The following is a 26243-nucleotide window of genomic DNA, read 5'->3' on the forward strand; positions in this document are numbered from 1 at the left end:
TCCACAGAAGGGATAGACGTATAGTCTCCTAAGGGATGAACGTACAGTCTCACTGTGGAGAGCTGTTGGTACCTGATAGTCCTCTTGAAAAATGGATACAGTTTTATCTGATAAAGAGGAACAGTTTTGGGGGAGCCAAGTGAGTTTGTCACGGATCAGTTCGTGTTCAAAGTCGGACAATTTATTTTAAAGAAAGAACAGATATTTCAGAAAAATATCTGACACACTGAGGGTAGTCGATCATAAATCCATTAACCAACACTGAAAGAGCTAAAATCTTTCGACGAGTGGATCGGCGTGAAAAATAGGACAACAATTTCGATAAAGACGGAAGAAAGGTTGCAGGGCGAAAGAAAATGAACCACCCTGTATACGCGATGAAGCAGAGTACCCAAGGCTCCCTGGATGCCGTAGAAATACCTCGGCGAGGACAGTTTCCGCCGCGGGAATGAGGAAATTCCGGATCCTTAGCCGGGAACAAACCGCCCTCTGACGCGCGGCAGAATTCTAAACGAATCACGCGACACCGAACGAACTAATTGGCCATGAAGATGACAGATCCAGAATGATGGCGTCACAGCGGTTTCGCTGGTCGCCAGAACAAAAGAGAACGCAGTCCGAGGAGATTGAAAATGGCGAGCGGAACCGTCAGGTTCACGTGGCAAGAGAGGAAACGTCTTCATCATTTCCTGATCCTCGGGATCTTGTCGAACGGGCTCATTGGACTTGTTCTATTTACCATTGGAGTGTTGACCATGTACACGATTGGCGGACAATTGGGATTCGAGGGCAGGAATTTGTTCGATCTGGTGTCGAAGACGTTGACGATGTATGGGCTGTATGTTTTCGTTCATAACCTGATGGGTCTGAAGCTGTGCTATAATTATTTTCACTTTGCCGAAGGGTAAGTGTGTAGAAAAATGTTGAACGAAGTTACAACTTTCAAGTTGGAAGCCTCGAATCCATTTCTATTGATTGTACTCGACAAATTTAAATTAAATTTTTTCAACTAGATGCAGGATACAGTAAATAAAATTGTTGCCGAAATTGAGAGAAAAGTTGTCAAAACGCAGATATTGTGATTCGAAATGAATCTTTTCACTGACAATATTGAAAAGTATATGTTTCGTGTGTTAAGCAGCTAGAAATTTAAATAGTTGTATTTTGGAACTCGTAGAAAATGTTTTTCAACATTGTAAATTATTCTTATCCTGTACTCAGACTAGATTTAGCTCTTTTTAGAGTTACCACTTTATAACATCAACGTTTCAAATCGCAAGCGGTTATAGAAAGCGTCGTTCCCGCTCAACAAAGTAGAATAGGCGCGCCACTGGTCAGACGTCCCCAATAAAATCGGTAATTCATTCTTTGCAAACTGGCTTTGAATGGTTATTGTATTTTTCATCGGAATGGACGTTAACAATGCATCTATCAGGCTTTTAAAAATGCGTTTGTTGTACGTAAAAGTATAATGTAATATTTCATTGTTAATTCGAGCCGCAAGGAACGTTTTATGAGAAAAGGAAGGTATAATGAAAATGCACCATCGAATTAGTAAATTGTCTCGCCCTTTTAGTCTTAATCGGTCGAACAGCTAATAGTATAACGTACGTCGAAGATGCAATTAAAAACAGGATGCAGATTAGAACACATTACATTTCCAACTGACTAAAATTACTATTGAATAAGAGAACTTCTCGACTCAGCTCCTGTGACTTATAATCAACCTAAATAATTTTTGTTTTGCACAAAGATCCGCCGTCTAATTACTTATACACTGTCGAAATGAAACCGTTCGTTCTTTCTGAAATTTCCTTACATTGAATCGGAGCATAACGCGCGTTGGTTACTAAATTAAACGGGCAATTATCGCGGGCCGTTTATAGCGCTTCCGCTCACAAGATCGGAGAGTTGTTCGCGGAATGGACGTAATTAAAGTGCGTGAATGGCGGCCGGGACAAAGTGCGGGGGACTACGCGGCGCGTTTACGCAAAATTTCGTCGCAGAATGCCAGGCAAATTGCGAATCAGCCGGATCGGGGCCCGCGACTCGCCGCGTAAATCGGTTAATGCGAGCACGGAGAGGCCGAGCAGATTTCTCGGCCGGGAAACCGCGCGGCGACCAAGTGAAATTCACCGGCCTCGAAAGCATTCATTAGGGCAGCCAGGCACCCGTGAATGCAATTAATTGGCAGGCCGGATATCGGGCCTGCGTGAATTTACACGATGCATCCCCCGGAAGACATCCTCCAAAAAGAATCCCTTAGAAATCCAGCTAGAAAGAGTTCGAGTGCAAAACAATTTTTGCAAGACAATCGCGCAATGTTCTCCAAAATCCACGGTCAAATAAAATATTGCAAAATAGAGCCCATGAAAAATTGCAAAAGAATTAAAGGACGAGTGTCTGGACCTGGAGAAAATCTGTTTTAATTTTTTAGAAAGTATTATGGGGTTGAAATATACATGCAATGGTATATATGTAGAAACGGGGTGGAGAATTTTTAATGAGAGGGGCAGATTAAAAAAATTTTAGACCATAACTGATTGCCATTAAAAATGGTTATAGGCCGCCAATTTTGTGACGGCTGTGCGAATTAAATATTAGAAAATTTGAAATAAAAGTAAGGATTACAGCAGTGATAAAATGATAAATGGAAGGCAGACTTCCCTGACCTCGAGTCTGTGCAAGAGTAACAGGAGCGTTTTCTGAAAAATGGACGGGAACAAAGGGATCGAGGAATCAAAATCCCCGAGCGATGAAAACGGAAATAAATAGAGCGAGAAACAGCGAATGAAAGGTACAAGGACCAAGATTGCGGCAAGGTGTGAAAGGCTCGTTTCCAACGGTGTTTTTCTTAATTCCGAGGGTTGGGAACAGCGACGGCCGCGGATTGGAAACGGACCGGTCGCCGAAGGCCGATCGATTTGTCAGAATTTTCAAAGTAATTCCATGGCGGCGGCGGTTCATTTGTTTTAATTAGCCGTGCCTCGTTAACGTATCTTTGTGGTTTCGTTCGCGGGCAGAGATTTTCGCGCCCTTTCTCTCTCTCCCTCTCTCTCTCTTTCGCACACCGTAGCTCGATATACGGCCTCTGGGAAATTGGAAGGGTGGCGGAATTAGTCTCGGTGGGTTTTAAATTAGCTCCGCGAAGGGTGGAAACGAACTGGTGCTAACGATCGAGCACCCTTTTACTTTCTACGATGTTTTGGGCAACGGAATTCGATGCTGGAATGATAACTTTATGCAAATTTTCCCTCTTTTGGGGTTTTGTTAAAACTGCGGCGAGGAAAAAATAATTCTAATAAATGGAAGCTTCACCGAGGTAGAAATAAAATTAGTAGACTGTGGAGTATAATACACAAATATAAAATTAGTAGACTGTGTGGGATAACAGACAAATTATATTACGTGGTAGAATGTTATTAAAATCGGCTTGTAAGGTAAAAATTTATTTCACTGGATAGTGGCATTTTTAACTTTATGAGGGATTCAATTTTATTTAATCCGTGAATGTTAAAACACTGAGCAGGAAAATAGAAAAATATATTTTACTAGCTGTGTAATTAAAACCATAGGGAGGAAAAATAAAAAATTATGTCGAGGTAATACCCTGTTTTAAACACCACAATTTTGAGAGAAAAAATTCCATCTACGTTAGAATGTTACTAAATATAGTAAAATTGTCAGAGTTGTATTCTGCGACAATTTGGAACTCAGATTATCCGTGTTAAAAAAAAACATGAATTTTCAAGAATCACTCCACGCACCCTTCTACAGCTATAATCCCCTCTTTCCGAGCTCGCTGTGTTCGGCGTTGAATTTTGTATGTTTTGTTTCAAGGAGGTTGAATTTATACTGGTTAGGGTGAGGATAATTTATTTTTTCAGATCTTGGAACTTGAGGTTGTTCGTTTGGACAATGGTGGGGACGTTGGTGGCACTGATGGGGGCCTTCATGGCTAGCCTTTGCTTCTCGACTGCAGAACAATTGGTACTTCAGGTGCGAGAGACACTTCTTGAAGGTACGACCAATCTTCGTTTATCAACTCAATTATTTATTAACTTCTTGGCGTTTTTCCCAATGTGTTCCTACCTAAACTAATTACTCATGTACTTCACTTTATATTTACTCTCCATGATGCACCCAGATAATTTTACAAATAAATATTGGTGTGTCTAAGTGTATTTTCTACTCGCATCTTCCTAGTTAATTTTAATCGTTCGATACACTTGGCTGAACTGATGAAAAATTTATTAATCCATTTCTCCAAGAGATTCATTAAAATTCTTATCAAGAATTTAATTTTCAACAGCAGATTTAAGATTAACGTTCTATACATATTCATTTCGGTGTTTGTTCTATCTACTCACAACTTCCTAATTCACTTTAGCTATTCAGTTCACGTGACTGAAACTAAATAAAATTGTATTGGATCAGCTCTCTAAGAGCTTCATTAAAATTCATATCAAGAAACAAATCTAGAATTTCTGGAGACTAACGAAATAGATTGTTGGTGGCAGAAGCGCCCGTAATTATTCCACGGAGTCTCGTGAACGTTTTTCTGGTGGATCACTAATAGAAATCGCAGCGCAGACCGGCGTAATCATCGAGAGATCATCAAGCCGTATTTAGCTATCAGCGATGCGGTACGCGGGAGAGCGTCAGAGCGTAGATTATCGCGAGCAAACGTTTCGAATTTCGAAGAGAATCCAGTCGTGCCGTATCTATTCATTAAGTAGGTAGACACTAAACGAGATTTCCATCAGTAATTTCCACGGGACATACCGGGTGTCGGCTTCGACCGCCGATTTGCATATTATGCCGGGACACTACTTCGCGGCGTGCCGTTTTCACCATCTGTCTGCCGTAGAGACGATCGGTGCGTTCCCGTGCATGACGTTAACGCTACATGAACACGCTTGCCGTTCTCGTCTATCCAGAAGATTTTGCGCCATGATTATTACCAACGAATCCAAATCATCTCTTCTCTCTCTGTGTCTCCCTCTCCCTCTCTCTTTGAGTCTCTATTAATCATTGAAATCTCGATCAAATGGTTCCCGACATGATTCGAAAATGAAAATTAGTCCAGGCTAGAAATTGATTAATATTTTAACTAATGTTGTCAATTGTTATTATCTTATGTTCAGACTACACTGAAAGATTTTTTACTTGAAGAACAGCATTTAAAACCGCCCACGATTCTAATAAAGCACGTGATCCATACATGAGCAAGTAGAATAGGCGGACCATCGGTCAGGCACTTAGAATAGAAACGATAATTCTACTACATTTGACATTAAAATAAGCATTAGGAATGTCTCCAAAGATTTTGAAAAATCATCTTGTTTCACAGAAACTGCAACATGTCATGTTTAAGTGAGAGACATGAAATTGCTTCGGAAAATTAAGTTTCCTTTTAGAAAAGAGTTGCGGGAAACAATTTTAAGGAATTAAAAAGCGCGCGCCGGACGCAATAAAACGAGCAACGCGAGTGTAACGAAGAATGAGGAGAAGGTATCAAGAAAAATGAAAGACCGTGGCACACCGCGTGCGATCGCATGAATCTCAATTGTTCGGCAATGCCACTTTATCTTCCGGCTGGCGGTGAACGGTATTCACCGTTGAAACGCTATCAAATTTCCGACGGGACCGCGGTCTGGCTTGCGGTAATACACACGGAATATTTCACATTAACGTATGACTTTCCGATATTTTATAACCTATCAGAAATTCATCAGCGCAGGAGACCGACATTCCGGGTCGCACGCCACTGGAAAAGGGTCTGAGGGAAATTGAAATTTCCGTTCCGCGGTTGAAGTCGCGGAGCCATCAAATTAATTAAAAACCCCCTGTCGAAATAATTAAATATCGACCATGCCAATTATAGGTACGTGCCGGACCGGACACGTGTCCACGTTTCCACTATCGATAATCGGTAAAGGGAACGCCGCGGTATCGCGCCATGTAAACAAATTGCTCGCAGTTTTATCAGCTGTTCTGGGTATTGAAATAAAATAATTCTATAAATTCATCAGACAGGCTAACAATTTATAGAAACGTTTTAAATGATGTCTTCTTACGATCAAAACAACAGCAAGTAGAATAGGTCAACCGCAAATCAAACGAATCTAAGAAATGCATTTTTATCGGCAAAATACTCACTTCTCGTTAAAGCTACGCCACTGATAACATTGTTATGCTAACATACAATAAACGAAGATAATTTTCAACCGTTAAAAAAAATTACTTTTGCATCTACTGATTTTCTGAAATTTTGTGACACTTTTGACCCGTGATTAACACCGTAATGAACTAGACGGTTCGAGCGATAGTTAGCAATATTCAATGGCCTGCGAATGTTGTCGGACGCGTTACAGAACATCGTCGAATGCACCTGCAGCTCCGGTTAGGTGCTTTTCGATGCAGTCTCTCGACGTAAATCTCGTAGAGACTCGGCACTCTGTAATCGGCACTCTCTATTCTCCCCGCAACGTTTCGCTGCGCTTAGGATTCCGTCTCGCCGAAGAACTTCGACCCTAAAGCTCCCTTGCAAGCTCCACGAGCATCCAGCAGGCTCGTCTTCCTCGCAATCGTGCACGTACGCGACTCTTCATCGCGTAATTAGTCTCAGATCACATCAGTAACCGGAACGTCTTTGCTTCGAGACGCGTGTCAAACTCCATCGGCGCGCAAACCGTCTGTAGGGAAACATAATTTGTGCTTCGACTTTGATCTCGATCTTATTGAGGAACAATTAATACTTCCTAGAACGTCCACGTTTCAGAGAAAAAACGATATTGCACGTTTGGTGTGCGAGAAAAATGTTTCAAATTCAGCTGTCAGTGTCCTAGTTTGCTTCTGAAGTATGTTAGTTAATCTATAGTGGTTTGTTTTCAACTGAATTGTTCCTAAATAATTTTTTAGAGGAATCCTTGCATAAAACCGTACAAAATGTAGGTCACATAACCGTTCAAAATATAGGATATCTATATAACCTGCAGTTAGAAAACTTTTTCCAATATGTTCAAGCATTCGTTATTACAGACAAATTTTTGCTGCATACAATCATTAAATACACACTGTACGCAATTTGCAATGTAACCTTTTTTGTTCAATTGTCTTGATGGTTCCAAAAAAAATTGTATTTTGCGTTCGCTTATGTGCAAAGTGCATTAAATTTGATCGGATTTGCATCGCAAGCAGTGTAAAATGAAATTTTGCGCAGGAGCGAAGCATCGAAATAATTATTCCACAAATGACGGCCGCCATTCTGTCAACAGGCATGAAGAGGTACTTCACAGATGTGACGTGGAAACGGAGGATAGACAGTCTGCAGGTGCACATGCGATGCTGCGGAATAGATTCATCCGACGATTGGCACAAGACGTACTGGCTGCGGAGGGAGCTTCTTGTGCTAGATTCCCCGGATATCTTGAGGTAATTATCAGTTAATTATTCGGGGACAATCGGAGCTTGGTATCGGTGCCGGCATCGACATTGACATCATAAAATCTATATATCCCAGCCGTTCTTGTCGGCCATTATCGTTCCGCCTGATTTCCACATCTGTGCGCAGTCGACGGCCGTCTTATCGCATGCAATTATCGACGTGGCTCGTCGATGACCAAACAATTAGCAATTTATCACCGAAAAAGTTAATCTGAACTGATATACACTCGAATTCAATTGCTGCACATTCACTGAATAATTTTCACGGAAGAATTATAGTCGATACAGAAGAAAAATCACTAAAGTAAGATTTCAGTTGATAATTTCAATCATTTTAATAATTTAACTATACTCATTTAACTAATTTAACTAACTGACAAAGTGTCCACACACTCCTGAACAAATTTTGGAACAAATATCTCGAGTAGTTTGGTCGAGGCGAAATTCCAAAGGCAATTTTTCGTCCAAATTATTAAATGAAAATTGCATCGTGTCGGCCATCTTGCAGCCTACGATAATAATTACAATATCTCGCGGCCCCGCCTCGGCGCGAATTTCCGAGGAACTTTAATGGGAGCGCAGAAAGTATGCCGGGCTTTTAATTACAACTACACACTCGCCGGATACGAAATTTTCACGCGTGAGGGGGTGCGGCTACTAGGACGAAAGGGGCGAGAAAGGGGGTTGGAATCATGCTTGCAAGCATGGTTTTCCGAAAGCGTTAAAATACCAGGATCGGTTCTCCTTAGAATTTCATCGAGAAGCTCCCCGAAAGGAATCCAACCCTTGGAACACAGGGGGTTGAAACGAGACTGCAACGTCTCCGTTTCTCTTTCCCCTCAGAATCCATCCCCCGTCCAACATTCCACGCCTCCCCCGCGGTGGAAAAGGATTTAAAACGCTTGCAGGCAGAGTGCTCCCGAATTATTTCCACGTGGTCTGGTCTCGGGCCCTCCACTTCCGGTCCCAGGACCCCTCGGATCGTTCGCGAGGGGGGCTGCCCGTGCTTTTACGCGATCCATCCCTTTGGGTACGCCCACCTGGAAGTGTTCTCCATTTGCCTTGTACCTGGGAAACGATAACGGGGACAGTGATATGTTACCCGATGTATTCCTAGACTCTTTCGCCCCTTTTGCCCACTTTTTCAACCCCCTCTTCCTGCTAAGTAGCCTGTAGGGGTTGATAAATTTTTAGGAGTCCGGCCAGAGTTTATTGGAATCAGCCTTCCAGAAGGGGGTGAACGATTCATTAGGCTGAAGGAAGCTCTAAAATGTTAATTGTTCAGAGCTTCTCTTATAAAATTAGGATTTTTAAGATCTACCTCTTCTGTTTTCTTTTTTATGGTGATCACCATAATGGAGAGGGTTGGAACATTTTTATGGTGGTCGTGAAATCTTAAAATATGTTTTTTAGACACTTTCTTAAAGTTGGGTACTGTGGGAGGCGTTGATGGAATTTTAATGATAAAATTGAAGGCTTCAGTCTTTTGTAGTAAATTCCCTTTATAGATGCGGCTGTAACAGTGTTCTAGCGATCATGAAGTTTTAGAGATCCATTATATGATCGTTTTTAATAATAGGTACAACAAATGGAATTGATAGAGTCGGCATTTGTCTAATGAATCCTACAACTTTCATTTTATTATTATGAGATTTTTATAGAGAAATGTAAAAAACTTTTGTAACGATCCCATGATTCTGTGGGATTCCAGCTGAATAATCTTCTGCCGCAGTCTCTGCTGCTCTGCTGGAAAAGTAAGGTGCACAAGGTCCCAGAACAATGGCGACCGCTATAATTGAGAGTGTACAGAACTCGTGATTACCTTAGGAGCAAGCAACGAACTGTAGGGAAAATATTAGGTCGTTGCTTTGTACACCTCAAAAGCTGGGCAGAAATTTGATTAAACTTCCGAAAGTTCGATAACGTTGGCAAGTGAACACCGTCGAAAACGTTAATTTCGAACTTTCTGCTTATTACCGAGTGGGTGGGGAGCGGGTGTGCGCTTTATTGGCAATTTTTATGGAACATCATGCTAGCAATCAACGTGCTAATGGACGCTGATGCTTCGCGGCCAAATTTTAAACGAAGCATGCCAATGCAGATGATGGTGTTACAAGATGGATAGGCTAAGAAAAATTTAAAAAAAAACAAACAAAAAATGTGCAGTAAACTAATTGTTAATTATTGCAATCATGCGAAATGTACCAGTCCATTTTGAACAACGTGGAAGCACAACAACGCGAAACAAACAATGACTGCATCGATCGATTGACTCAACCGTGTCCGAGCACCCCCGTACATTTTTCTTGACACTCTGAGTCCCGAAGCATCGTTTACTGCAAACCTGTTTAGTTTTCGATCGTACCGTGTTGCTCGCTGTAGTTACCCAGTAATTGGCTAATAGTTAGGTTTCTGGATACTGATGTACGCGCACATTATGTCCCTCACTTAACCGTATACTCCACCCCCAGAGCCCCGCGGTAATACGTTCAATAATAAAGGGTTAATAGCGCGTTCTGAACAGAAGCCTTTGTGTCGCGGCTGGTAATCGCAGGTAGAGCAGTGGGTTATCGATTTCTCGTTATGTTAATTGCAGAATTATACCTCGGCGTGGATCGATCCCCGGTCGCCTCCTCCTCGACACCACAGCCGGAGTGTCAATCGCCACCATCGAGCCTGCAAAGTCAACAGATATTATACTATACCGGGTGGCCACCAAATAACATCTTCAGACCAAGATTGAACTCTGTTCTCGTTCAAAAACAGAAACCGAAGTTTCTTCTTTCTATAAACGAGAAGACAGAAATAGGATTAAATTGAGAGGTGGGAAAACACAAGCGAATAATCTTTCCGAGATTTTTGGTATGCTAAAGAATGATAAATGAAGATCGAAGTTAAGTTGAAGCGATCTTTGAGAACGTGACCAGCATGCTTGTACGGATGATCCACGTGGCAGAAGATCGAGAAAATTCGTTTCCTCGTTAAATGAAGTTACGACGGTGCCGGTATAGCTTTATGAACGGTAAAAGGATAGATCGAAGGTGGGGGCGTTTAATCACTCGAAAGCAGCCAGCGTATCGGACCCGAGAACAGTCCTACGCCCCTTCTCAGACGAGAAGTTTCGCCAAAAGCCACCGTTGAGAAACCGGCCGGCAGCCGGTGGGACACGCGACACGGCTCGCAGCTCATTCCAGACTTCGCGGACATGTTCGCGGACAAGTTCGAATTAGCAAGTTCAACAACTTGCGGAATGCCGATCGGTGGCTCGTCTCTCGGCTGCGTCTCGAACCACGGAACTGTCCCCGGTGCACTTCGCACCCACGGAAACTTCCGGTTACTCGAGTGATCTTCCATTTTTGCACGTGACGTGCACCAAAAAGCAGAGGTCATACATACGTGAATATCCACGGTTTAATATTTGCCGGTAACGTCGCCATTAGCATTAGGTTCACGGTGCACAAAAACTATTTTACATTGCTTTACAAAAATAAGAGGAACCTGTAGGTCCAAATTTTGAATCAGTTTTTCTTTATATTACATACCCAGCGAAATAAATTTGTTGAATATCCATAATCGTACATTAAAAATATTAGATCGCGTCGTAACGTTTTGACACGTCCCGTAAACCTAGTGTTAAGTAGTAACGTTGCGCATTGGTCAGACACCGGAGAGTTAAACGGAAAGGCCGTTCCACTTGCGTACGAGTTAATATTAATTATAATATCAGATGAAGAATAACGTCTTATAAATACGTTGTCACATAAAAATATATTTTTCTAACGTAAAATCGTGAATCTGTGCAAGAGGCTCCGAGCAGTCACTGCATGTGGATCGTTTTCGACTGATTGTGAGTTGTTCGACAGGAGGACAGTGTTCGACCAATAAAGAATTCAGATATCGTAGGTTCGGATAATAGAGACACTACAGCCGGTTCAAACGCCACACGTACCATCGTGCTTGTAACAGTATAAAAATCTACAGCCCGGTGATGAAGCGTGTGGCCGCGGTGCAGCAAACGGCGAGCGTAGTTTCCAGGATGTTTCCATTGTTGCGATTCTTTAGAACAAGTCCAGAGGTTTGTTTGGCACGTTGGAGAGGGGGTTCGAAAGGGAGGTGGGGAGTTGAAACGTGATCCCGGGATGTGACACGTAGGAATCCTGTTTCAGGTACGCGGAGTTGGACGGTCGCGTGACGCCGCCGGTGGTGCCGTGGAGCTGCTGTCGATCGGACGTAAAGGGTCCATGCTATCACGATCCTCTTCAGCTGCCAAATCCTGAACAGAATTCCACTTACGAAAGCCTGAACGCCCAGGGCTGTCTGATCGTCATGAAGACCGTGCTAAACGGAACCCTCTATTCCGCGGTGCCGTTGATCGTGTTTCTGTTTGTGTTGCAGGTAAATCAATAATAACGCCGGGAGAACGCTCGGCAAACAATCGGCGGAATCAATCATTCGTCTCTCTCTCTCTCTCTCACTCTCTCCCTATTTCTCTCTCTCTCTCTCTCTCTCCTGGAATCCGTGGCTCGCACGAAAACCAGGGGAGTGAGAGACTCGGGCATCTCTCTCGACGACAAGAAACATGGATTGATGGGGTGGGTCTGTCGAAAACCGAGAGTCACAGACCGGTTGTTGGGTTTTGAACAGGAAAACGGTTGATTCGATATTTTGTTGTCAGCGAATCGGTGAGTTATCATACGTTTCGATGATTGCTAGACTGCGAATCTTTCTGCGAAACAGAAATGGTCTGCAGCTATCCTATTACTGGTCCTGATAAAAATAAAATTGAAACTCGTCTCCATGAATTATTGCAACGCGTCGGGATCATAGAATGTTTAGAGGAACGATAAACAAAGCGTGTCATGCTCAGAAGAAACTATAAACTGTGACGAACGAAAATTTGTGTGCTGCTCAGTTAAAACTACCTAGCAGAATATCGTTTCGGCGAAGCTGTCGTATCGGTTGATATTTTTATCCCGAGTTTATCGTTGATATGCTCATTCTTTACAATGGCTCGTAAATGTTTATACACACCGGTTTATTCTCGGAAACCGAAATTAACTGGAAATTTATTTCTACGATTAAAAGCTGACGATATTGCATGCCGAATAAAATTCGTTTACGATCCCTCTTCGTTTTATCGCGCCCTATACGGTCGCGTACATTATAGATAAAATTGACAACGGTGTTACGGATCATCGTGTTGTGTTCAAGATATGAATACATATATATATATATATATATATATATATATATATATATATATATATATATGGCAAAATCGCAAAAATAACGAAGTGGGTTCTCGTTTTCCTCGAGTTTTCGGTTTTCTGTCGAGAATCCGTCTGTACGCTCGGAATTCGAATTAAACGGATTAATGAATCGTTTGATAAAGGAAAAACTCGCCGGCGGGATAGGTTTAATTAACCGCGACTATTTGCCGGCTTAATGATATCAAGGCACCACCGAGTGCCGCGGCCACCGAAGAATGGTGGAAACGGAATTAAATTGGAGAGGCGAAACGAGCCTCGGGCACGCGAGCTTCCCTGCCCTCGGATAGTTACTTTCTTGTCTTACCTATTTTCGAATCTATCTTGGTTACGGCGTTACAAGAGCTTCATTAGACAAAGAAAATATTTTCTGATTGTCCCGCGGAATGCGCCTGATCGATCCGCAACGTTGTATCGTTCATTTTCCTCTTCCCTCTTGTTCTCTATCTGGAAAAACAACCACTTGGTTCAATGAAAGTTTTTGAAATTTCCTTTCAAATTGATATGTTTTAGTCTAATTCTTGTCGTACACAATTTATAAACGATTTTATATTGTAATAAAATTTATCTATCAAAATGGCCATTTACTGCCAATATAAATCCTTTATCTTTTTAATTCATTTCTAGCACGATCAAATTAGTGAAATTCAAAAATTCCTACACGCTAATAAAATTTAATAGAGTTCACCCATTTTGTTTTTATCACGGGGGTCCCCTATTCAGTGGAAGAGATTTGTATGAAGAATTTTTTTTCTCTTCCTTTGTTCGTTCTATGAAGATTTTTAATATCTAAATTCGTAGTCAATTTATCGCTCTTCTTATTCTTTTTACTTGAAAATTTATTGTTCGTCCATACGATAATTATTTCCCCGCATTTCCGATCCTCCTGAAAGATAATCCTATTACAAATTGCTCGAAATCGTTCATTTTTAATTACGCTTCTCATTCGTTGAACAGGTTAAAATTGCACTGAAACAACTTCAAATGTGATTGCAACCGCAGAATTTTCTACAAAATTTTGTACTCATATTCGACACAACCAAATTTGATGTAGTATCTCTTGAGACTGTCTCGGAACATCTCGGCTACTAATTAATTAACTAATTTAATTACCTTCACGAACCTTTTCCCACTTTATTATGTTCCATTTCGCTCGAATGGTTTTCAAGAAGACAAAGATGGAGTGAGCATATAATGAAGCCATTGTTATTCATCTTTTAATATACCATATACGTGTCCCATGGACGTGTAAAATTCATTTAAAAACGACCCACGCGGTCTCCTGTTTGATATTTATCATTCGAATCAAAATTACGTGCGATTCATGTCCAAAAATTCCACGGATAATTAAACATGAGTCGACTCTAAACGCATCGCCGGTTTTGGAGGAAACTTGAAATTGCTGGAACCACACAAAATCTTCGATCGAAAGAGGTAAAATCAAGCTGGACATTATAAAACGTTCGGAAACCTAAATGGACGCGTACAAATATTTATATTGTTATTCTGAGAGCTTCTCTCGGCGGGTTCTCGAATAAATAATGGTAACGGGCTGTGCACGATCGAACCGTGGTACCGATAGGCGGGAATTATCAGATTCATTCGGCATTATTGATTGCCCCGACACGATGATACCGTGCGTCATCGGAACTGCGAAACGCGTAATATTTTAAGGCGAAACCGCTCGCTTTTCGCGCCGAATTCCACCACCGCCGCGCCGCCCCGAGTACGATTCAATAATTCACGTTTAACTTCCCTGAACGGGGCCGATTGGTAAATTATGTGTCGGCAGATAAACTGCCCGGAGTAAATTACTACGCTACCGAAACTTCACGACAACCGTTCGTCAAAGCCACACTGTGCTTTCTGTCTCCGGCAAAAAGAAATCGCAAATCTTGCACGACTCTCTTTTTCAAAACCTGAAATATATTCGGCTATCTTCGACCTCATTGCAACGCATAGCTGAGGTATTTTCAATCGTAACCTCAAGAAAGACACTTTGCTTTCTTCCTTCCGTAAGAATACTTTCCTGTTAAAAAAATCCTCTTCATAATCGTTCAACTATATCTGATACAAGGGGGTAAGATATTCTTGCATGATACGTGGAAATGCTGCAAACATTCAGTTTTCGTAGAAGAAGAATCAAATCAAAATTCAACCAAAAATTCCCGAGGAAACAAACTCGGCAACAGCGAAAATCACAAAACGAATTCTATTAAAGTCAACATGTCTTGCTCCCTGTTCGACGTGCAATCCAAAGACAGCAGCTGCGCAAGGTAACCTTGAAGGAACCACACACTGGTACCGTCACACTATACACCGTCGGAATCACCGCCTCTCAAGGTCGTCCCCACCATTTCACTGGCACCTGAGCCGTCCAAGATCGATCCTCGGTGGTGGGGGTTCGCGAGGGTCGAATAATTGGCAGACTCGTTAACGATCGGCAAACCCGACAAAGCACGTTCGACAAACGCGATCGTAACAACTGCTGCGGGCCGGTTCCAGGCGGTCGTTGTAACGCGAGTTTGTCATTTGAAGCCCGGCTGCTTCGAATAATGACCGTGTGCCCCGGGATCGATCCGATTTCCGGTGGCTAAACAATCATCGCCGTACAAATCTCGGCGAGCCGAGCGAAAACAGAAACGCAGATCCGCGACGGGGAAGTGTCCGCGTAAAACCGGAATATGGAGAGGAGAATATAGAGCGGAAAGCCTCTCGAAACGAGAAGTTCCTTCGGCGTTGCCGAGAGAGAGAGAGAGAGAGAGAGAAAGATAGAGAGGAGGAGGAGAGGCCCCGAGAGTCGCGTCGTAAAAACGAAAAACAGTGTTTTACGAGTGGGTACGCGAGGCGGTAGAAAAAATTGCAACGTAGGGAATCGAGCGCGTGGGCGATGAGGGGATGAGGGTGCGAGGAGGGGAAAGGGGTGGAAATCTTTCCCCCCTCTCTCCCGAGGCGGGGCGTTATTCGCGCGATTCTGTGTACGTGGCGTCACGTATGAGATAACGGCCGGAACGTTTCCAGGTCGGCGTGACCGTGTTGTCGAGGCTCGACTTTACTGCCGCGAGAAATGCAGTTGCACTCGGTGACCGGTACAGGGCCGCCCCAGGATGGCTCTACGGCCGACTCGATTTCGGCAACGCCTCTGGACCTAATCTCTGCCAGATCGATCGGGTTAGTGCACCGGATACTCCAGATCTTAGGCCAGTTTGCTCTGGCTGCTTCGTCGACGCGATCTCTTTTTGCTTAATCCTCGGACTCCCACGAGTTCTAGGCCTATGCCGGAGTCGTTTCTGACCCACGCCGATATATCACTGCAGTTTTCTTTCGATATAAGGCGATGGCTCGGGACCGGCTTTCGTCGTATTACGGATGAAGATGAAGAAGAGGGGATAGCGATTTTCTTATTTCGAAATAAAAAGCGTCGTCTTACATCGGAATAAAATTGTACATATCCAGCTTATCCCCACCGCGACGGGTCACCGATGACTCCGGCATAGTATACGAAGAGTTAAGTAGGTAAATCATTTTTAGTATCATGAATATGTACCTTAGAGTTCTTTATTGAAAATATTTTATGCTGCTTGAGAATCTTTGATAGCTAACATTCTTCAGGAATTATTAAGATACAGTGCCCGTCTACCAAGTCTTTCATAAATTATAAATAACAATCTCTACCACAGCAGATTCTTAATGAATTATTAAAAAATAATAGTCTCGCAGAATAAATTCTCGGTAAATAAGGACTTGTTACCTCATGGATCTTCGTTAAAGATTCTTAAGAAGTAAAATGCTTAAGAGGTAAGAATCATTAATTTCGTGAGGATCCAATCAAGGGATCCATTCAAACATGATATAATGAAGCTTATTTATAATTTATTCATTCATTAACCGAATTTCATTAGAAATGCTAATATCCACCTAAGATAAACTTCTACAAGTATAAGAATTTTTAATTTTCTTTCTTCTCTAGAATTCAGCTGAAAACCTTTTGTTTAAGCATAACAAAAGTCACACGCAGAGATCAGAAACAAAGAATTTTTAAAAAATGTATCTCTTGAAGTACAACAATCTTTAATTAGCTATATGTATTATACACAATATTTACACATGAAAAATTCATAATATCTCTAGCATTTAAGGCATAGGATTATTCTTAATCTCTAAAATATTTCATTAAAACAATTTTAGTTCGGTAGATGCTGTATCTAAATTACATTTAGTGCATTGTAAATGTCATGAATGCAGTATGAAACCTTTTTGCAGTGAATCAAATTCGTTCGCACATAAAAATGCGAAAACACGAGAGCCAGCCGGGGTAACAGGTTGGGCCCGACCCGAGGTGTAAAAATGTGCTAATTATGCAATAGACATAAACATTCCTCCGGCGATTGCGTAGCGTCAGTTCGCCGTCTGCAGACAGAGGGTTGGATTCTCTCCTGCCTTCCGCTCCTGACTCGCTAATTTTCAAACTGTACATGTGTAGCTCGGAACTCTTGCCTGGCGAAAAGAGTTGAAGGGAAGCTGCCAGCAAGTTCCTAACTTCGCGAGAAATATTTGCAGAATGAAGTTCCGCGCGGAATAACACTTCGCTCGAGCACCGGCGGTGGGTTTATTTGTTGAACGCTCTAATTTCTTCCAGTTAGAATAAAACCGGCAAGAAAAGCAGAGAGGCAAAAGAAGAGAGGACGGGGGGAGAGGAGAGGAGAGAGAGAGGGAAAGAGAAGTGGAGAGTCACGATTCGTGCAGCTTTTATTAGGGGACGCGATGAAGAAAAGTTTAAAAACTTTCGCTGCAACGACCTGCGCGTTTACTGAATTTATTTTTATAATCTCAAATCTCGTTTCTTATTAAGCTGCCCCGAGCGTGTCCGCCACAGTGAAATAAGAACACGTATCTTTATATTTTCCCCACAGGCGAGGTACAGGGGCGGACAAATCACGTAATGTATCCTTTAATAGATAAATGTTTGTTTCGTTAGTAAGTGGCAGTGCATTCAATTTTTATTATATTCCATAATGTGGTTGACGCACTTCTATAGGTTGTTAAGTTAAACAATCACTAAAATGTATTATCTTTCTTATCTAGATTACTCCAAAAAATGATTTACCAACTTTCAGAATTTTCAAAAATACATCAAATTTGTCTTCCTCATTTTAGTCATTTAAAGGCGAAAATTTCTGAGGTGAACGAAGAATAATTTCAGTTCCGACGTCTACGAAATCGTACGAAACGATATAACGATAGAATTCAATGCTCTCCACGATCGATAAAGAATTAATTTAATAAAAAAGGAAGAACTTACGGCGATAGTTAAACGCGAACTTCTCCGCCGTATTAAAACTTTTTCCCGTATTTATAACTTGGCAACCGATTCCCCCGTCGAAAGATACTTCCCTTTGATACGGCTTTCCGTTTCGTGAACTTTCGCAGAAGAATAGCGGACAAGGCGACTCGATGATCGACCTCAGGCCGCTTGTTTATTCCACCGACACGGAATAAAATCGCAGGGAGCGATCACGGACATAACCGGGAACAATCATACTTTCGGATCGGATCGTTCGTATGGAATTTCTGAAGCTGTTAATAATATATCGTCGTCAAGAACAAATCTACGCGTCTTGAGTCGGAGTAATTTTGTTTGTGTTGAGATCTGTGGAGTTAATCAATTTTTCAAGTGATTCGATCATAAATGTGTTCATGTTCTCCAGTTTAAAGAAAAGAAAAATTCCTCTTTTTTCCGTTGTAACTCTGGATCGAAATGGAACCAAATTTGTTCTTTACAATGTTCTAAATGATGTATTTTAATGTTCTGGATTCTTGACAGTGTAAATAAATGAGACTGTGATTTGTGAAGGAACTTCAGACCATTTTTTGCAATGAAAGTCTTTTTCTGAACTGTGTAGAATTAATTATACCCCGAACGCGATCCACCAACAGATATTATCATCCACCATCAGTAAAATATATTAATATGATAATTTATTGTTTTGGTAAAAGTCAATCAATTTTTATTTCATTATATAAATTATATTGGCTTTAGGAAATCTTCTGCTAAGTAGACAAATGAAGTGCAGCCAAGCTTCCAGTGCATTCAATGTTAAAAAGAAAATGTTCCCTGTCCTCCCGCAATTAAATTTTCCTCCACCCCAGAAGCCCACAATCATCCCTCTCAATTCTCCGCAGAACCACCGCTCGCAATCGCCAAAGCAAATAATCAATCCCCATAGCCCAGGATCCACTAGCTCCAAGGACCACTCTCTCAAAATAAAAATGGCGCAGCGGCGGTCCGCAGCATCTCGAGCCTGCAAATCCGTTGAAAAACCATCGAGTCCGATCCTCGAACTAATAGCCGGAGCCGCCGAAAAATCGTTACAATCGATCGTGTCGGTGTGGATCGATCGTAAAAATCGGCTACAGAGGCTGCCGTCGTTTTCGAAGGCTTTTATCGAAATGAAAAGCCATCGAGAGGGGTCGTGAACGAAGCGGGGGGTTGGTACGCGTTTAACGAGGTAACCCTCGGTCGAGTTTCCGCGGGGATTAATCGATCATCGGCCACGATACACTCGAAACGGCCTGCCCGTGGAACAAACAAGCCCTCGGAGAAGAGAGAGATCCGGGAGAGATCGAGAAGAGAAACGACGGAGGGTGGAAAGAGGGGGCGAGGGGGTTGGAAACGATAAGATAAGACTCGGTCGAATTTCTTTTCCCTCCCGGTAGTCCGTCGCCGAGATCCGACGATAGCTTTCACTATGATTACTGGAGCCGGTTAATCGAGTCGCGCCACTAAATCGCTCGTTTTACCCCGGTATCGAATCGGCCGATCGATTGGCAACTGGACCGTGGAACGGACACCGGGCTGCGGGGAAATCCCCGACGAGGAGGACTCTCTCTCTCTCTTTCTCTCTCTCTCTCTCTCTCTCTCTCTCTCTCTCTCTCTCTCTCTCTCTCTCGAACAATGACAAAAAGCCACGTTAACGGTATTCGGTAAGTTTGTTTTATTTTATCGAGTTCTCTTTGTTTTCTTCTCTTCTTCTTCGCTGCGAGTCCTCTCCCTTTTTTCCTTGTCTCTGGCTCTGTCCCTTCTCTTTGGGAAACAGGAATATTGTGGTCCATTTGATGGTTCGGTGGCAAAATGGAGATATTTTTTTTAGAACAGGGAAAATTGTCGAGAATATTTTTACGTATTTTTTTGCCGAGAGAATTTTGTTTCCGAAATACTAGTCTCGCAGAAAATAAAATTAGACTGCATTGGATACCATGTAATGCAATTTATTCTGAAATTCGGAGTTAGCAATAAACTCTTATTAACCGTAAATTAAATAGCAGAATATTCCCTTTGATCCAGGTGTCTGTAAATTACCGTTCGAAAATTCTTGTTTACACGAATATCTGCTAGCCTGTGGATTTTTTCATAAATACGAAACGTGTAGATCCGAAGTTAAGAGATAAATTATACTTTTGCGTGTACACTAATCAATGCCAAATGCTTGAAAACAATTATCAAAGAGGATCGGGATTTGCGAGAAAATGCAGAATCCGCTAACGCTTCTTTAACACTCTAATCTTCCAAAAACCACCCACGATATTCAACGAACATAATCCCAAATTATTTCCTCTGATGAATACTGACCAGGATTATCCAACAGACATAATTTCACCCTCGTCAACCTTCTTCGTTTCCTAAAACCCCCTAAAATCCACAGAAGTAGTAATCAGTGCAGAAAGAAGTATAATCGCATTGCTGTCAGCTCAATCCAACGACATAAACTGAAACAAAAAGACTCGGCGATCTAGCCTGGATCTCAGTACAGGATGCAATTTTTTGTTGCAGATGGCTAGGATGCATTTTGTTGCAATTTTCCTGGCCTCGTATCTGTCAAAAGCTTTTTCTACATCTTCCACCGCAAGAACAGGTAAAATGAACGTATAAATATCAAATTAAAGATTTACCGATCTAGAGCCGAGAAAATGTGTGACAGTGACCGAAGAATAATCGTAGATCGCAATTTTCGTTATTTCGATCTGCTGCAAAATTTCATTTCAGTTTGTAACGAAGTTAAAGTTGTCCGACAGTGTTTGAGATGTAAGTTGTTTAGTTCGCCGTTGATTTTATTGAGGCAGAGTGCTCCTAGATTATTAGCGAGTTAAATTCGAAAGTTAATTCAAGGATAAACGCTGTCTTGAATTTTGTTAACTCGTCGTCGACTCGGGACTAAATTGAAAACGAAAATGAGAACTGTGCTCATTAATTGGTTTAATTCAATGGAGTATATTTTCGAATCGGTTAATTTAATGGAGCTCTTCATTAGAAGCGCTAGGGATGTACATTTAAAATTAGTTCCGCTCTTGAACTTGTTCAGTTCGTTAGCGACCCTGTCATGATATCCTGCGTACTATGTTTAAAATAAATTCGAGCATTTCATCTGAAATTTTGTAATTTCAATGTAAATTTCTCCTATAGAAATCCCAGCACATTCTGCTTCGAACATCGTTCCATTTTTTAAATTGTTCAGAGAAGTTGTAAAATATTTCACATGTGACCACCGGTAAATAGAGAAACGGCAAAAATACAGAGGAGAATATTTTTGCGTTTTAAGGCATGTAATGTAGCTATTATCGCGATCCTTTGTTCCATATAAGCGTGCTTAAACTTATTTGAAAGTGTAGTGAAGTGCGGCCTCCATTTTTAAAACTGGCTGCAGTTTTTCGCATTCCAGAATGCATTCGAACATAAGGCGAGGTGTATAGAAGTACACCATTTAGTTTTTACTCTGGCGCTCGCTTAATCACATCACCGCCTTTGACTCTCATTCTGGGGCCCTTCAGATGGAACTATGAAACGAGGCTTCAAACTGGATACCGTGGCAATGTTATTTCTCGTTCTCTCTTTCATACTCCTCCGGAAATATTCGCTCTTTTGAATTTCCATCGTGAGTAGCAACAATTACACACTACATTATCCCACAAACTTAAAAGATGATCTTTTGATATTAAAAGATTATCGATATTCGGGCTATAACTTCGTGTACAAAAAATTATAGAACATTCTGCCTGTGCTCATTCTAAAGTAAATTTTTTGAAAGTCACAATGAAAAATTTGGTTGGAATTTTATGGATACAAAAATGACAGAATCTTTTCCAGTAAGACTCACAAACCTTTTCAATCGCCTAATAAAATCCTATACACCGACTATTTGATACTGACTGAAGGAACAATCTCTTGGAAGAGAAAAAATAATAAAAATAAATAATCTAGATGAAGAAAGTTGATGTTGTTCCACAAGCTTTTCGGTGTCCCGATTCATCTCGAGTCCAGGGATCCCGTGGAGCTTTAACGAACTCGAAGATCGGCGAGTGTCTTTGATGCCCCGAAACTCTCGAAAGAATATGGTTGGGAGGAGGAGGAGAAGGGGTGGGGGTAGGGGGTGCGAGATGAAAGCCGAGGGACTGATTTTCAAGTCTAAAGAAGCCGAGGTGGATGGAAGGAGCAAACTCTGGTCGTCGGCTCGTACGTAGGGAAACACTCTGATTACCGAATCCGAGAAACGAAAGATCTCGGGGATCGGGCGAACTCGAAAACGGAGAAGAAAGCTCGGGTTATTGAATCCGAGGGAAAAACGAAGCAAATTCACGTATTTACCAGGTGCACAGGGGCGGACAAAGGGGCGACGGAGGGGAGGGGGCTTGGAAAACGGGCTTCCAACGTCGGCAGCAGCTTTCGACGAACCGAATCGCTGGTACACACGCCTGTTCGCTGCCAATATGGCGAAGAACGCGTAAAACCGGTCGGTTTACGGTGAATAGGGAACAGAGGAGGGCAACAGGACTTCGTTTTGCACGCGCTGGAAATTGCGGACCGTTCGAAAGTCACTGGACAGGGGCGCGAATTCGCCATTATTCCATTTCTCGCCGGTAGCGACACCGTGCGATCGTCAACGACACTGAATGAAGTCTTTTCTTCTTTTTGAATAGCTTTGTTCAAAGTTACTATCAATTACTATTTGTTGGTAGTAGATTCCAGACTTTTCAGACAGGGCTGTGAAATCATTAGAAAAATTAAAAAATGCAGTGTTGCAGTATTTTTAGGAAATACTTAAGAAATGTTTATTTCGTATAAAAGGAAATTTTGAAGAAATTGCAATTGGTCAGAATTGCGAAGAAAATACTAAAAGTTGTGAAAATACAACTTCTTTGTATGGACCTGTATCGAAAATTTTAAAAATGCATTTTGACGTCGATTCGGTTTGGATTTTTGAATCCGGAGGATCGATCCGGCTTTCCATGGCAAAGGTTCTCAGACAAACGAAGTTTGAATATCTCGTTAGGGTTCTTTCCACCGTACAATATTCGCGACTGTGCCTCGGCGTGTTACAGTATTCATGAAGTCGTTACTCGCAGTCACGATAATACTGGATTCGTTACACAGGAAGATTGCGAAAGCAGCGGAATTAAAAAATTACCCTTCACCGGTCCCAGACAGACTCATTCGTTACTGTTCCAAGCTTGTCGAATGGCTAATCGAGTTATCCGCCCCGTGAAATTGATCCTTTCTAATGGGAAAATGTGTTTAATAATTCCTCTGTTTGATTCATATGGACCTTGCGCGTATTAATACTCTGCACCCATTAGACTATTAATGAATCAACTTTGTCTCTTGTGTATCGATTAAAAGTAGACTCCCGATGCTTTTCTTAAAAGTACACTTCAGAGTACAAAGTAGCTTCATTTACCAATGTCTACACTAATTGCCTTCATTGTTTTCATCCTTAATTTTCTGCAGGAGAATACACACTACTCCATAAAATTAAAGAATCCCTTCTTCTTAGGTGTACAAATTAATTGGTAGCTCTTGCTTCGCGACTTTGTTATCTATATCAAAATAACCATAATGGATTTCAATTTTGTAGTGAACAAGCTGCTGTGGGTTGTCCTAAATAAATTCTAAGGCACAAAATTGACTGCAATTTTGAAACACATATCGAATAGAACACGTATCTACGCGAATCTCTGGCGTCACTTTCGTGTCTTCTACGAACTCCAAAAATGAATACCGCGCGTTACGAAGCGTCCAGTATAATTTCAAGCCTAGAACGACTTTTTCCAGGTCCAGGCTGCATCTCTGCTGAAGCTATACCGCTCCAGCCATTGTTTCCGTTGGATTCGATCAGGTTGGTCGTAGCAGAGGCGCGTACGATCGAGAAAGCAGTTAGTCCCCATTCTGGTGGCCGATTCGAGTAGGGCTTCGGACGCTTGCACGAGACAGCGGAAGCACTCGAGGAAATCCCTCGCTCTACGTTCCGGCAATCGATGGCCGAAGAAAAGCGTTCCCGGCAACGGTTACCCGTCGACAAACAACCGCGGACCTCGACGACCGGCACCCCCACACACCCTCCGCCCACCCCCGGAAAACCCTCTGCACCCCTCGTCGAACCCGCTAAATTGAAACCCGAGTCCGTGAGAAGGGCTGGGTGCCCGGCGCACCGTCACCTTCCACCAGCTCCCGCGTTTACTCGCCGTTTTATCTCGATCGGTTTTATTCCCTCTCTTCCGTGCTGTTGTTGCTGCGAAGAATTAGGGGACCAAATATTGAACCTAGCGGGACCGTCTATCTTTTTCGAATGGCTGGATTCTTTTGAGAAACTTGATGGCGGTTCAGAAAGATCGATGAATCGTGTTGCTTTTGGAAAGTATAGAAGAGAATATAGTATGTAGGAAGGAGTAGAAAAGTAGGACTATAGAAAAATAGGGATACAGAAAATTGGAAATGTATAGACACAGGAGCATAGAAAATAGAAAAAAGTAGAAAAATGGGAATATATAAGAATGGGTGTGTATAAAATAGGAATACAGGAAAATAGGTGTATAGAGAAATAAGCTCCGTGTGGAAAATAAAAATAAAGTGGAGGGAGTAAGCGAAAACAGCCGAAAAATACATGTTTCATGTTTCGCCAGAAATTTCTCGCGCCGAGAAAATGCAATGGAGCACAATGGGTCGGATGCATGAAAAATGCCCGAAAAAATCGATGGTCCGTTGCTTTTGTTAGAATTTTGAATACCGAGCGTAGAACTACCGCTACCCATGATCAAATAACGGGGCGGCACCGATACAAATTGCATCAAATTGCGCGCGATCAAATGTTTAGGTTCCATTTGCCATTTCTTGGAGTGCAAATACCTCGAAGCAATTGAATCCAGTATTCACTTTATTACGACTGTAACCAGAGGCGTCGGCACATACTACACCGTCGTTCCCCAAGTATTAAACATTATATCGGTTAGTTTATTTAACAATCGCCTCTCACAATATTGGGCTTTTAAATATTCGGTTGGTGGCTGGATGCGCGGGTCGCGTGCGATCCAATTTGGATATTGCGTTTTCGGTAAATACTCTAATTCGATAGATCCCTCGTTTTATTCGCGGTCTGATCGTAAAACTCGATGGCCACTTCACCGAGATCGTCGCGGACGTCGTCGATTTAATACGTGGGACTAATAATTCCTGATTCGGCGACGACGAACGAGTCGGATCTCGAGAAATTTCATTAACCGAAAACGATGATACCTGATGCTGCGAATGAAATATTCAATTGATCGCGGTTCTGCATATTCGCCGTATTTTCATGAAAATAATGTCCGTCGTTACTCATTCCAGTTTCACTGCCGAATAAATTAATGTCAATCCGAGACCACAACGGAGCCCAAAAATTAACCGAAAATGAGATCGCATTGCAACTCGACGAAATTAAGCGAAATTAAATTGTGGTTAGTGCAGACCTAAATCAAAGCTTGCAATTGGACAAATTAGTCACTCTAAAATAGTGGAAAAATTAGTAGACACGTCTTAGAAAATTTACGCACAAATTTAAATGATCCATGAGCTGATGTTGTCAATTTTCAATAGGTAAACCAGAGGTTGTTTTGAGGAGAACATTGGTTTTGTAAGGAGTATTAGATGGTCTACGGTCAGGCATACAGAATTCTATATAAATACACGCAGAGATGGGAGCGAATCGATTCTTAAACATTGTAAAATTCTTTTTTAATAATTCACTTAATAATTTTTTTGTTCAGAACAATGACTATTCTTATTACTCTGCAACTCAATTCATAAAATGATGAAAAATGTTCCAGGGAGCTTATTTGAATAATTTCGGTGACTGTTGGGAGGGTACCCTTTAGTATTCAATTTGGAAGGTGAAGGGTGGGACTCGGAGGCGGGAAAATTGATCGACGTCGAAAAGGGACGGTCCCGTTTACGATCCAGGGCCGGGCCACTTGCCTGTGACTTCAATTTAGACGAAAGGGTTGATATTTCCTATGACACTGTAATCCCGGAACAGGATTTTGTCGTGCTCCCTCTCAGCCGGCGAGTCGGGACGGAACATTAAAGCTGTTTTCACATTGTCGTTCGTAGAGGAACTCTCTGCCGAGTACTTGCCATGGTAATCAACTGGAAGCCACTGCCAGAGTCCATTCCAGATTGCCCCTCGTTCAATTAGCATACATACGATGGCCACCGTTGCTTTT

The 26243-nt window shown here is 42.0% G+C and overlaps 1 protein-coding gene across 1 annotated transcript; it reads left to right on the top strand.

Moving 5' to 3' along the window:
* Window positions 1-827: 827 nt before the first annotated feature.
* On the top strand, window positions 828-18215 carry LOC143358177 (peripherin-2). The gene is made up of 6 exons (XM_076795128.1): window positions 828-904; window positions 3888-4021; window positions 7281-7437; window positions 11616-11844; window positions 15738-15887; window positions 18147-18215. Exons 1-6 carry the CDS (start codon window positions 828-830, stop codon window positions 18213-18215), a joined length of 816 nt encoding a protein of 271 aa, XP_076651243.1.
* Window positions 18216-26243: the final 8028 nt, after the last annotated feature.

This window comes from Halictus rubicundus, chromosome 10 (assembly GCF_050948215.1).
Source record: "Halictus rubicundus isolate RS-2024b chromosome 10, iyHalRubi1_principal, whole genome shotgun sequence".
NCBI lineage: Eukaryota > Metazoa > Arthropoda > Insecta > Hymenoptera > Halictidae > Halictus > Halictus rubicundus.

Excerpts from the sequence above, each read along its gene's own strand:
- LOC143358177 (XM_076795128.1), top strand. The coding sequence starts at position 828 with ATGTATGGGCTGTATGTTTTCGTTCATAACCTGATGGGTCTGAAGCTG. Across the intron at positions 905-3,887 it reads TATTTTCACTTTGCCGAAGG|ATCTTGGAACTTGAGGTTGT; the intron begins GTAAGTGTGTAG and ends TTATTTTTTCAG. Across the intron at positions 7,438-11,615 it reads GATTCCCCGGATATCTTGAG|GTACGCGGAGTTGGACGGTC; the intron begins GTAATTATCAGT and ends ATCCTGTTTCAG.